The following is a 13,120-nucleotide window of genomic DNA, read 5'->3' on the forward strand; positions in this document are numbered from 1 at the left end:
ATGTTCATTCCCTGCAGTACATTTCACAGTGGGAGCTTCACAGTGCAATCAGTCTACTGCTGTCAACTTGAGGGTTAGATATTGATTCCCTTGCTTCAGGACCTTGGATGTTGATAGACAGGAGACGGACACCTTCACAGATGTTCCAGTCTGGAGAATCTAGTAAAAAAAAAAAAAAAACACCTGCTTCAAAATACATCTTTTGTATTTTTGCAACTGATTAAATCACTTAAGCATGTTTCCGATGGAGACCACTGGAGTTCGGATATACTGTTTGTTTACCAGAAAAGGTAAATAAATGTTGGATACATAATCTATGTGGAAGAAAAAGCCCATTTTGGATGATTTGCAAGACAAAAAGAAAAATGACACATTAAACCAACCCATGGTAGTGAGGAAATATTATATGTCTGTGTGCCCAGGGGAGTGATGTGGGCATCGGGGGAAGGAGAGAGAGAGGCAGAGCAATTCAGATTAAGTATGGCAGAGAAATAGAGATAACTTACTGCTACCATAAACTGTTAAATATCTTTTTTTTTCCTTCTTTTGCGTTATTTGCTCAATTTATTTTCGGTTAGGGTCAACCGATGTCGGCCTCACATGCTGGAGCAAAAAGACAAAAAAGTCACATAGTTTGAGAGATCCATTTAAAGAGGATGCTCTAGTTTCACTGTGTTTACATGAAAAACATTTTCTTGACAGTAAGTGATTGCGTTATAAGCTAGGGCTTTGTTTGATACCTCTAGGAAATGAACATAAACATAGAAATTCCTACTAAGTGCTTCAGTTGTTTGCTCATCATTTTTTCCACACACCGTAATTTATTTTCAGTGGCTTCCTTTGACACAGTTATAGCCTAAGCAATCAGAAGTGTGAGATTCCATCAGTCTGTTTTCAAGCACAAGAACAAAAGCTTTAATGCTTCAAAGTAGGATGATACATTTCCTTTTGGCACTTCCCCCCTATGCCTGGCACAGTAATGCAGTAATACGGCACACGCACAATGTTTTACTGAAGTATTTTGACATTGAGAAGCATTCTGCACAAAGTGGGCTGCATATATTGTTGAGTTTGCCAATGCAAGAGAACAAGCGTTACAATAATGAAGACTTTGTGAGCTTAGAGCATGCAATGACTGCCATTGGCGTGGCAAAACCAACCAATACAGTCAGAATAGAACATGTAGCACAAAATAAAGGGGTAAATAAAAAGAAATATTTATGGGAGGACCGGAGAGGGGAATGTAGTTCATATTCTGGTTAGGATACATTTATATAATATGTATAAAGTTGTCCTAATATTGGGTTGATGTCTTCTGATAAGTTGTTTCTCTGATGTCTTTGCCCTCACGGGACTACCTGGTTCTGCTGTGAAATCATTTCCAGCAGCGCCCGAGAAACCCTGCGGCCAACAGACTTAAAGAGGAAAGTAAACATGTTACACGTCTCGCACACCACGTCAAACGTTTGAGCTGTGCAGCAACTGTCGAAGATATTAACTTTAGCCGATAGCAAACCCAAGCTGTCATCTTTTCTGAAAATGTCATGCTTTTTCATCCCTATCATTGGCAAACATATGGAAAGAAAGCTTGTGTGGAATCTGCAACCTGCTAGTTATTGATGGTTTATTAAGCCATGCAGCTTGGAGCAGTTTACAGACTAGCCAGTCAAGGTCTTAGTGTCAGAGGTCCGTTGATATTGATAGTGTAAAAAAGGACATCTTCAATTTTGTGTATTCAAACACTGCTTGTGTATACTGACAATCATGTATCACGTATCAATTAATGGCTAAATACTTTTCAGTGTCTTTTAGATATTGACAAGTATGTGCTAATACACTACCAGCACCTCTCACATCATTTTACATATAACTTAAGCCGAATCCCTTACATACATACATTCCTCCTGGCAAGCCATCTGCCTATTTAAGAGACTATTTGAGTCCTGTGAGGTGCTGGATTACAGGATTTGCATTTTAAAGGGTGTCAGCAATGGCAGCTGGAGGAAATTGGTGAATGCAACTGTAATGCAATGAATGATCTGTGATGTGAGTCAAGCTCAGTAACCTAAATGACGCACCTGCTCCTGCTCACTATAGATCCTCTAATACCTACAACATGAGACAGGCTATTACTCTCGAGGACCGGCTATATTTATATCACATACTGTGTGCATGTAAACGCAACACTGAGGTTACACCTACAGTATGTATAATACAGCCCTAAAATGTACTGTGTGAGCTGGAACAAGCCTTTCTGTCTTTGTTCTGAGAAATTGTTTTTCCCAGATCTCGCTGCAACAAACCAATTGTGCTTGTTTTTTTTCCCCGTTTAAAACTTTTATGTATAATGCACTAGTTAAACAGATTAATGTCCTGGCAGTGGAGTGAAATTCTTCCTATAAAGTACAGGGAAATTGCACTGGTCAAATTTCTCTCCGCATGCCCAAAGTGCAGCGATGGCAGGGTTTCAGGATAGAAATAATAGATTTTGTTTTGATCTCCGGAGCATGGAGTTGTCTCTGCGAGGGTTAAACTCTGATCTGTACACTGTCACTTGCTCAAGGATGTGAGTGTGTGTGTGTGTGTGTGTGTGGTGTTATTAAAAAGAAATATTGCTTCGTAAAAACCTGCTGCACTGCAGCCATGACTCCTGTTAATGCAGACTGTTGCTGGGAGGGGAAATTGGGAGTTTTTTTTTTTTAATCTGTCCTTTGATTGCAAAGGCAATTAGCGTTAAGCATGCGAACCTATGGCACTATGCCTCAAAGAGATTGAAATACACCTTGGAGAGAACTGTTTACTTGCATTGTTGCTTTGAACAATCCACCTCCACTACTCATGATTGGGGTAGCTAATGAACTTAGCTAGAACAGCATCCAGAGTTATTATAGGCTCCAGCATCTCTCTCCACCGTCATTTGCAATGCAATTTCCAATTAAAACAGTCTGCAGTGGCCATCTGGACATGAGAGCACTGAGAATGAACATAGGACACTCTACCCTTGAAGCCTTTTGGTGGAAAAAATGTTGACCGGAAAGGCTTTTAAAGCAAACATTTGTATTACTTTGTTAAAGTATAGATTTCTGTTGACGTATTGAAGAGAAACGGGAAATATTTTCACTCATTTTTTAATTTATATTAATCCCAATCTTTTTTTTCAGGACTCATTTTACCTAAATGCAACACCACACATATACGGTTTATGTCCGAGGATTTAAATGACCTCGTGGTAGCCTACTGGTTAGAAAATTGGAGTCAGGGGCCAACGATGGGTCTTAGAAACATGCACACTTACAGGATGTTAGAGCAAAACTTGGAGTCAATTTTATTTTTCCACCACTGGCATCACAAGCCTGCATTTAACACCAATAATCCTCACCCGGGACAAGGCGCTCAGCAGATGTGGGCTCGGTGCTTGTGTGCGTTTTTTTTTTTTAACACGTTAATGCAGCGGTGGCTGGTATTCTCAGTTGTCAACAGTCAGCGGGGTTTCAGAAGTCCGGTAGGTGGCAGTGAATGTTCTCAGGTAGGGGAGGGCAGGTTGTGGAGGGTGGAGGGTGGAGGGGGGGGGGGGGCGTGTGTTCCTCTTGCACAAGCGCTCCCATGCTGCGTAGTCTGGAAACCTGACGTGGTCGGGCGGCCGAGCGGTGAGTGACAGAGTTGCGGCAGGGCATATCAGAAAGTGCCTGTGACCGCGCTCAAGCCCCCCCCCCCCTCTCTCTCTGCTCGCGCACTCCTCTCCGGACCGACGGAGTCGCACGAGACTGGCGACACGCTCCGACACCGGTCGGCTGGCCGCGGGTGACCCGAGGATCCCACTTTGACGAACGCACTCGGGCTCCGCCGGCAGTGAAAGGTGGAACTAAATCTACATTCATTGACTTTGAGAGCGATGCACTGGCAGCATGGCCAAGTGGTTCAAGGAGCACCTAGGATTCAAAACTACCAAAGCACCCCCTCCGGCGCCTCCGAAACCGGACTACAGAAACTGTCACACCGGTGTGCCCGGTGCGCCTGGCTACCAACACACAAGCTCCGGAGCCACCTTCCCGAGCCCCGCTCAACCGGACATCCTCGCTGCGTACAAACTACAGAAGGAGCTGGACTTCGAGGACCCGTACACTCCAGGTGGAAACATTTCGTTTGGCCCGAGCTTGAACAGTGGGGGGTCGCCGGACATCAAGTATGTGTCGCCAAAACACCGACTTATCAAGGTGGAAACAATCGAAAAGAGCAGCCCAGCTCCAGGCGGCGGTGTCACAGTCACCCAAGCTGTTGCTGTAGGGAGCGTTAAGTCTCCAACTTCACCTCCCTCGGACCACGACAGCAAGGAGAAGGTGGGTGAAGTTGAGTCCAAACGGTGTCCTTTCGTGTTGGCTACAGGGCTACGACCCACATGTGAACTTGCCTATAAGCTGTTCTTCTAATTACTACCACTAAGAAACAAAAAAACCTTTATATTCGTTCATGAAACTTGCTAAACGTCTATTTTTTTTTTTAAGCCTAATTTTCTCTAAACGAAGAGTTAACCTACAATTCTTCCTCGTATAACACGTTTTCTTCTTCTTCTTAAGTTAAACATGGCGTGTTTGTGAAGCACTTGACCTACTCCGGTAAGGAATGAATCGTTACAACCGGCAGAACTTGTTATCGCAGCCGCACAACTGCTGTCCACGCGCGTTGCGACATCTAATAACTAACCTGCAATACAGGGAGTGCTGTGGAGGGAACGCTCCATGGCCTGTGTTGACACAGAGCTCAGTGTCGGAGCAGGCAAATGCCTTAATACTGAAAATTGTGATTTCTGACTCTGTGAAAAAAAAGTGCAGGCAAACTCTCCTCCAAACGTGTGTGCTGTGTGCCCATCTCTCTCTCTCTTTCTGCTGCTTATCCCCATGCAACGATGTCATATAGACTTATTCACACAATGCCTCTTAACTTGAATCTAATCTTATTTTACTTGACAGATCAATTTTGCGAGTGTTCTTCTTGCAGTGATGCCCGTTGCCTTTGGGGGGGGGGGATTACTGGTGATGGGTTCATGGATAGATTGCTCTAATTTGAGCACAGCTCTCTGAATGTAAAGCCTCAGCCTTCGTGTGTTCTACCTTTTCAGGTTGCGGCTAACGCGGGGAGGTGGTGGCACACTCATCAGCACAAAAATGAATGTGGAGACAGGCAGGTAGAATGCATGGGGAGGTGGTGGTGGGGGGGGGGGGGGGGGGGGGGGCACAGTCATGTCAGGCCTCTCAGGAATTCGTACACACAGGGTTCATTTGGAGAAACCTGAGATGTTCAGTGTCAGCGAGGTTAAGGACATACCGTATGATGAGTGTATGAGGAATGTTTCGTTGTCTGCATAGCTCATGTACAGAGAGGGGGGGGGGAGCACGGCCCTGTGAATAACATCCACACTGTGCTCCACTGTTTGTTTCCTCCTCGGATCACGTCTCGGTTACTCAACATTTTTTTTTGTTTTTGTTTTTTTGTGGTTGTCTTGATTTCACCTTCACGTTACTTCCTCCCGCTCTTGTGTTTGCCTTCGCACCTGTCTGGTGACGTGTGGGCGAGTTGACAGTTGCTTTTGGTGCAACACCATCTTCGGCGCCAGTGTTCCCCCCCCCCAAAAAAAACAGCCAGCCACTGTTTTCAGCGGCCCTCGTCAACTTAGTGTGCGTTTTTAACAATGGTGCAGCTATGTGTTATCAGGAGAACAACGAGGGGAAACCAGAATTTGTCTTTTTTTTTTCACCCAGCCGCATGCAGCTGTTCAAACTGATTCAACAGATTACAGTTGTCTCATGTTAATTGAAGCTTGTGTGGATTTCCCCCAGTCTCCTCTTTCCCTCTCCATGTGCACATATGGCTTTAACAGACATGCAGATGATTGTATAGTATGCTTTAAATACCTCACACCTACCGGTATGAATGATGTTCTGGACGAGCTAAATCAGTACTGACAGCTGGTGGGATCAAGCAATATGTCGAGAGAAGGGGTTCTTGTCAGCCGCTGAAGGTTTAACAAAATGATGTAGGAGTGGAGAGGGAAGTGTGATGGAAAACAGATTATATATATATATATATACTGTGTATATATATATATATATACCTGCCGTCCAGGTTGTCCCTCCTCCTGTATAATTCATTATAATAATAAGTAAAGCTTAATTTGGTTTTGTAACAGTTTTTATTAGGCTACATTGTGCCACTGAGTGACGTACTTTCACTGCATGGCTTCAATCACCTGATGTTCTCAAGAGGAAAGGGAAGTTTAAAGCAGAAATACCTCCCCAAAAAAACATGTCACCTTGCAGTCTTTGTCACATGTTTTATTTCAATGTTAAGAATTTCTCAAATGCTTCAAACTGGTGTGAGGATTACAGTTTGTCTGTGGGCTATGTGTGGCTGGCCACGAAAAACCTCGTTAGAGGGATTCTCCAGGTGACGAGTCCGGTTTTAAAGACGCTGTTTCAGTGGGACGACGCGCTGTTTGCAGATGTTTTCACACACTCTCCCCTCAAGACTGGAGTTGAAAAGTTGAAAGTGTTCTTGTTTTGGGTAATTTTTCCCCACAAACTAACAGCGACATCTGGATGGTGATTAAAAATGAAAAGAGCGTATTTCTGGCTTGTAGACACAAATACTGTACATGCATATCAGCGTGATAGTGAGTGGAGGCAGTGGCTTCACAGAAACCTGTCTCACTGCACAGACTAAACGCTGACTGCTGGAGACCGAGCAGAGAGCACACAAGTGCCTTAACAGCACCGCTTGGTTCCATTGATGTTTTAATTACTTGACTCATGAATGCTAATTATATCACTGCTTACTTAATTCCTGAAATGCCAATAGTAGCGACAAGAGTCCATTTCTATTCCCCAGGCTTCCATGTGGGGAAAAAAAAACAAGATAAATAAGTTTTAATATGCAATGAAACTCAGTATTCAAATTCTGTGTTGTTTTTGTTGTGCCAGTCATCGTCTGAGGAGTGTCAATTTATTCGGTGGATTTCTGTCTACGTTTGGAGTCGCACCTCATGTGGAGCGATATTTTGATGCCCGATTGTTACTTGTGGTTTTGAGTTTTCGAGGCGTCGTGACGTGCGTTTTGTTTTTAATGGTGGCAAGCCCTTCATGGTAGAATGAGTTGAGGGAGATGATCAATTATCACCCCAGCTAATTAAAGGCCTCATCTCCCAGCTCATCGCTCTACTCAGCACTAACCCAACTTCTCTCAAGGACACGCCAAAGTGACGACGGGCTCCCCGCTCGGGAAATGTGTAAACAGAAGCAGCAGCGCGGAGCTGACGGGCCGCAGCATCCTTGTGATGTGCAGCCCGTCATCAGTATCTGTCTGTGCACCTGGGAAACTGCTGTTCCAATCTAGCGGCGGCTCCCTTCACGGCCCCGGGGTCCCTTTAACTCGATGATCCTACGAGCCAGCTTGCATATCTATCTATAGAATTTTGGATCAGAATCCCAGGCAGTTGTTGCGCCGCCAACAGAGGCATCCGGCTCGACACATTTCCTCCGTGCTTATTTTGCAGCTTTTTGTTTTTGTTTTTACAAGACCTGGCTCAGCATTTCAAAAGAGTATGCTGGAGGTGGGAAACCATCGGTACCACCTCCAAGGTTGTGTTTCTGATCGATGGATGTGCGTTTGTGTGCTAGCGAGGTTTTTTTAAAAACGAGTCCACAGGCCTTACAGTAGGTCTGATGGGGCCTCTTTTAAAAGCACTTCTTATTTTTGTCCTATAAGCAAAATTTTTAACTAAAGTCTTGAATGCTTCAGCCGTTTGACCCTTTTTGCACAAATCCCATTTTTGATTTAAAGGAATAGTTTGATAGTTTATCAGATATGTTTATTTTCTTTCTTGCTAAGGCTTACATGAGAAGATCGACACCCATAACATCTGTAGCATAACTAAGCTTTATCTTAACGCACATTTAACACTATATATTGTGTGTTTAATCCGTATGCAGCCCTCTACACGTGGAGCCAAAATACTAATCAGATTGTGATTTTAAAAACGTGACTGATTTCAGCTTCAACAGCACAAAGTAGTAACCAGAAGAAGTCATGTATTTCATAGTAGATAATACGTCACATACCACGAATAGCCGTCCCTACAAACGCAATGACACTCCGCCACAGGCTACGTCCGCCTTCATTTGTTGTGGAAAAGTTGCTGGCCTCCTTTCATTTCTCTTTTGCATGTGTAATGATGAGATTGAACCTGAGATGGACTGCTGCAGCGGGCCAAACAGCTGAATTACGTCCTCACCAGACATTCCTTCCAAACTACAGTCTTCAAGCGTGGTTAGATGATGGCTTTTTTCTTTTTTTTTTCGACTGGCCTGCAGATTACAGCGCCTGAAGAGCATTGCTGAACTCTGCCCGGCTTCATTTCCCCACAACCCGAATCTCTTCGCTCGGCCTTTCACCCAGGCACTCCAGACATCCGAGGGTTTTTTAGAAATGCATCCCACCGGCCTTTTAACGCTCTCATCTCTGCCAGTGATGGGAGAAATGTCAAGCGCAGACGTCAATATCACCTGGGTCTGTGAGAGTGTTTTTTTTTTTTTTCTTCAGGGAGCCCAAAATAAATGGATGAAAACATCAGAGCCCATCATGTTTTGTTATAGCGCCGCTTTAAGCGCAGTTCTCTACCTTTCTGTATCAGACGGAGGCGGGTTCGGTTGATAGCAGGCGGTGCAGGAAGTGCCCTTGTTGCTCTACAATTACACAAACCTGTGTTTGTGCTCTTTGGCTGAGTAGAAGTCAAAGTGTTGGACATGATGGGATATTTTTCTTCCTGTGCAGCTCCAAGCAGAATGCATAATGATTTTAGCTCATTTCCACTGCTGTGACAATGTGATAGCCAGGTTGAAATAATCAACAGATCGGTGTGTAAGCTGTGTGATACACGCCTTGGATTTTTACAGCTGTTGTTTTCTTAAATTGTGCTCAGCAGTGACGAATGTGTTACCGTCAGCGATGACCATTATTTTGACAATTATGAGAAACTGCGTAAATGTAACTAAGACAATGTGTTGCTATAGCTACTCTGACTCATGCTGTAACAGTTGGGCCCAGACTTTGATATTGTTGGCATGAAGAGGCAGGTGTGATTTTTTTTTTTTTTTTTTTGTTTCCAGTTTGACCCACTGTTCGCTGAGCTGTCAAAGAATGCCGTGCATTTCCCTCAACTATTTTAAGCATCTAAGATATTTTTTTCCACCCCTGCTAGTCCAAGACCACACGATAGTCAGCTTTAATTACCCACTGCTCAGAATACAACAAATCCTTTATTTCATGCCAAACATATTTGATACTCTCATGTTTTTTTTAAATTTTTTTTATGCTTTACTGTCCATGTCCAAAGAGCGCCACAATGGCTTCCTACGACCTGAACAAGAATCCTGGAAGGGCGCTTAGAAAGGAAGGAAGGAGCACAGAGCCAAACAGTGTACATGTTTAAGCCCCGCCTCTGTGGGGCAGAATGAAGTCATCCTGTAGTTGAGGATATGCTGGAAGCCTTAATGTAATGCTTATTCAATTGAGCACCGAAAGGTTTGGCTTTTCATCAAGATATCATTTTGACGGCACTGTAATTCAGAGTGTAATAACTATTCATGGTTAGGGTTTTATGTACAACCATCTCGCCACATGCGCTTTAAAGTTATAGGACTTGGAAACGATGGCCTTTAGCCATTGTTTGCTTATTTGTCTTCTTCCCCTTCTTTCCACTTTAAAGAGTCCCGATGCAGTCTGTTGCGTTTGTTGCTCGATTTGCTTCTGCTAGCGTCGCACCGGAACATCAGTCACATGATTCCACCAGGTCACAATTAGCCTGCAGACTAGCGCTGCAGCGCTGGTGCCTGGGGAGCTGCAGACACATGGCTCTGTTTTGTTTAATGACTGTGTGTGTGTGTGTGTGTGTGTGTGTGTGTGTGTGTGTGTGTGTGTGTGTGTGTGTGTGTGTGTGTGTGTGTGTGTGTGTGTGTGTGTGTGTGTGTGTGTGTGTGTGTGTGTGTGTGTGTGTGTGTGTGTGTGTGTGTGTGTGTGCTGAGTCAAGGAGGAGGGAGTACACACCGATTTTAAAAAAAGAAAATAAACAAATTGAGACCGGAGCTTGAATGCCATCTGAGGCACAAAGGGAGAATTGCATGAAGCATTGACTTTTTTTCAGTAGCTCTGCCCTCTAAACTATGCAAATTTCAGCTGTAACCAAATAGTTATTTTTACATCAAAATACAGTATACTGTAGAGGTCATGGAGACGTGATTTGCCTTTTGTTTTTTTTGTTTTTTTTAATCTCTCTGCGTGTGAGTGCAGACTTTTGTTTTTGTGTCACACTGCAGGAGGCAGCCAGACTTCCGTCTTGCAAACAGAGCAGCTCTGTGATCTGAGTGCCCACCAGGAAGCTGAACACTTCCAGTTGTTCTTCGTTGGATTCCACACTTTCAATTCATTTCATTCTGTGAATGAGAAACCAGTCCACCAAACAGTTTTATTGTAATGAGGCTCCGGTCACATTTTATTGTTTTGTTTTTTTATTGGTCACAGTTAAAATTAGCTGTTATGGAGACGGGAACAGCGGATAGAGCAAGAAACACTATCTGCAGTTATTTGGTGGAAAATAAGGAATGGCTTGCTTGCTCCAGGATTAAGGAAGTGCTCCCATCCTGTCAGGAAGTGTTTACAACTTTGTGACATTCCCTTTTTAACTTGACAAGTCTGTGCTCGCCCCTGTGTGCGTAGGCCGGGCATTCTGTCTGCTGCTTGCTCGCTCAAATCTAACCGGGGTTAATGTTCTCGGCTGTTTCGACATGAGCAATGGAGATGTCGGAAATAGTGACAAATGGTGGCTTGGCTGTTGCATGCTCCACGGAGGGCTCTTTGTGGCAACAGACTGATGATTGTCCCCCACACCCCTTGATATTGCCTCTCCAGCATTTTGCTACCCTGCTCTGAGAGGTGGGAAGCCACGTAGCTCGCTCTATTGTCAGCGTAGGTGACGTGCAGGGACCTCGGTGCCCCCCCCCCACACACAGGGAGGCTGTCTGAGGCCGCAGAGCTTCCAGCCTCAATCGAGACGGCTTTGTTTACAGCCTGACTGTGGCTTGTTTTTCTCCCTGCTTCATAAATCACTCTCCCAGAATCAAAGCCTCCATCCCAGCGGATCTCCTCATGTTGTTTCATGAAGCCCTACTTTCCTAATTGTGTCAATTTCTTTTGCTGCGATAAACAATTGTGTTTTTGCTTCTGCGTTGTGGTCGCGGAACCACAGTGGAGTGTTATCGCGTGTCCACGGTGTGTATCAGCGTGTTTGTGTATTTGATGGGCGAACAACTTCACTATTCCTTTTTTCTTTTCGCCTACTACCTCGTTCTCAAACTAAAAAAAAACAAATTGATGTTTGCGCAATAATTGTAATTGTAGTGATGAGGGGAATTAGCGTAACCCATGCTGAGGACGAATCGCTCATTCTCAGGAGCGAGGGATTATCATATTTGATAAAATACCAACATTCCATTGTAGCGCTTGGATTATTATAGACTCTTGTGCCGCACACTAACTGTATGTAGCAGAAACTCTGCCAATACATCTATCACAGAGAGAAGGGGGCAGAGGAAGGAAATTGGATTTTGTCAAGCGTGTCGTCAAGTACTTAATCTTGAATATCTGTTGCGTATTAAGAGTACCTTCATAGTGTGCGGCCCATGGCCTCCTCCCCTCTCTCCACTGGGGGTCTTAAGTGGCCGTGTGGAGTGTGTTTCAATGAAGGAGGTCCTCGGGGACAAGTCGGGCTGCTTTGTGTGCTTCGCTGCCTTTGGGTGCTAAAGGAAGATGCAGTCATTCATCAGGAGAGGAGGGCAGCAAGAGTGGCAATTCATTGAAAAGCTGCTTCAAATTGTGGAAGTATAGAAAGGAATGGATGGGGGATGCGGGACACACGAGTTTTCTCCTAGTGCAGTTTAGTTTAGCGTTGTTTAGATCCTGAAGACACTCGTTTTATACATGTACTTACTTTATAGCCTAATGACACATTGATGGTGCAGGGGGGGGCATGTACAGCAGACCAATTAGCAGCTCATGTGGATGCTTTGTAAGTAGTAATTCAAAACAATAGTTGTGCCCCTTGACCTTTTTAAAATACACACAACTTTAGTTTTTCAACGTCTTTTCAGGTCAAATGACAGAAAAAGAGTTGAGCTATCTAATGTTAATTATGTGGCCACCGAACAGTAAAGAACAGACACCTAAACGCCTATCAACACTTTTAAGACGGATTAATACGATTATACGATTGTATTAGAATGTTTGCAGTCTGTGTTTTGAGGGCTGAAAATAGCTATAGGGGTGTTCTGGGATGCTACAATATACTGTTATTGGATTTTAAAGATGCTTTTAAACAGATAATAACGGCCACATAAGACCTCTGCACTACAAATGCAGATCACTCCAGAAATCATAGGGGGGGGGGGGGGGGGAGAGATTCTGTTAAATCTCATATTGAAGGATACCAAAGGGATGAGAGAGGCAAAAGACCCGCAGTTGGTGAATCCAGAATGCTGCTCAGCGATGTTGAGGATAAAGTGGTGGACACAGGAAGAAAGCTTCAGGAGCAAAAAATTAAAATATGATGATATGATATGATGATTTAATCAACCGTAGTTGTTAATGTGCACTCATATGAAGACGCCACCTAGTTTTTGTGAGACAAGATATTTGATGTTATATGTTACGAGAAGTTTTCCAGTGTGAAAGATGGCTATCATGCCATCAAGTTAAAATGACACGTATTTCTAACTTCTTGCAGGTCTCAGGAGTGTGAGAGTCTCACGTGTGAAGTTTCTAGGAGTTGAGTGTGATTGCCAGCGACCTCTTTAGTAATCATTTGTACAGACTGAATGTCTCTGGATGGTCTGATTTGAATGAGCATTGACAAATGAAGACGAGATATCCTACTACCTTACTGATTGAGACCCAGTCCACTCATTTTTCCACGTGTGTGTGTATTTGTGCAACCCATGCACACACATATGTGAGTGCATATGTGCAGTGTTATGAGACCTTAAGCCTCATAATGCACAGCAACCCATACACACAGTGG

General features: G+C 44.0%; 1 protein-coding gene across 3 annotated transcripts in view; it reads left to right on the forward strand.

Annotated features, from left to right (window-relative positions):
* The first annotated feature begins 3,905 nt into the window (after positions 1-3,905).
* Positions 3,906-13,120, forward strand: part of shf (Src homology 2 domain containing F) — an 82,580-nt gene continuing 73,365 nt past the window's right edge. For all 3 annotated transcript variants that reach the window (XM_076078043.1, XM_076078042.1, XM_076078044.1), the window contains exon 1: positions 3,906-4,346. In XM_076078043.1, the coding sequence (XP_075934158.1) occupies positions 3,906-4,346 (441 nt within the window). The remainder of the gene's footprint in view (positions 4,347-13,120) is intronic.

This window comes from Anarhichas minor, unplaced genomic scaffold (assembly GCF_050575085.1).
Source record: "Anarhichas minor isolate MPS153535 unplaced genomic scaffold, ASM5057508v1 ptg000062l, whole genome shotgun sequence".
Classification (NCBI taxonomy): Eukaryota; Metazoa; Chordata; class Actinopteri; order Perciformes; family Anarhichadidae; genus Anarhichas; species Anarhichas minor.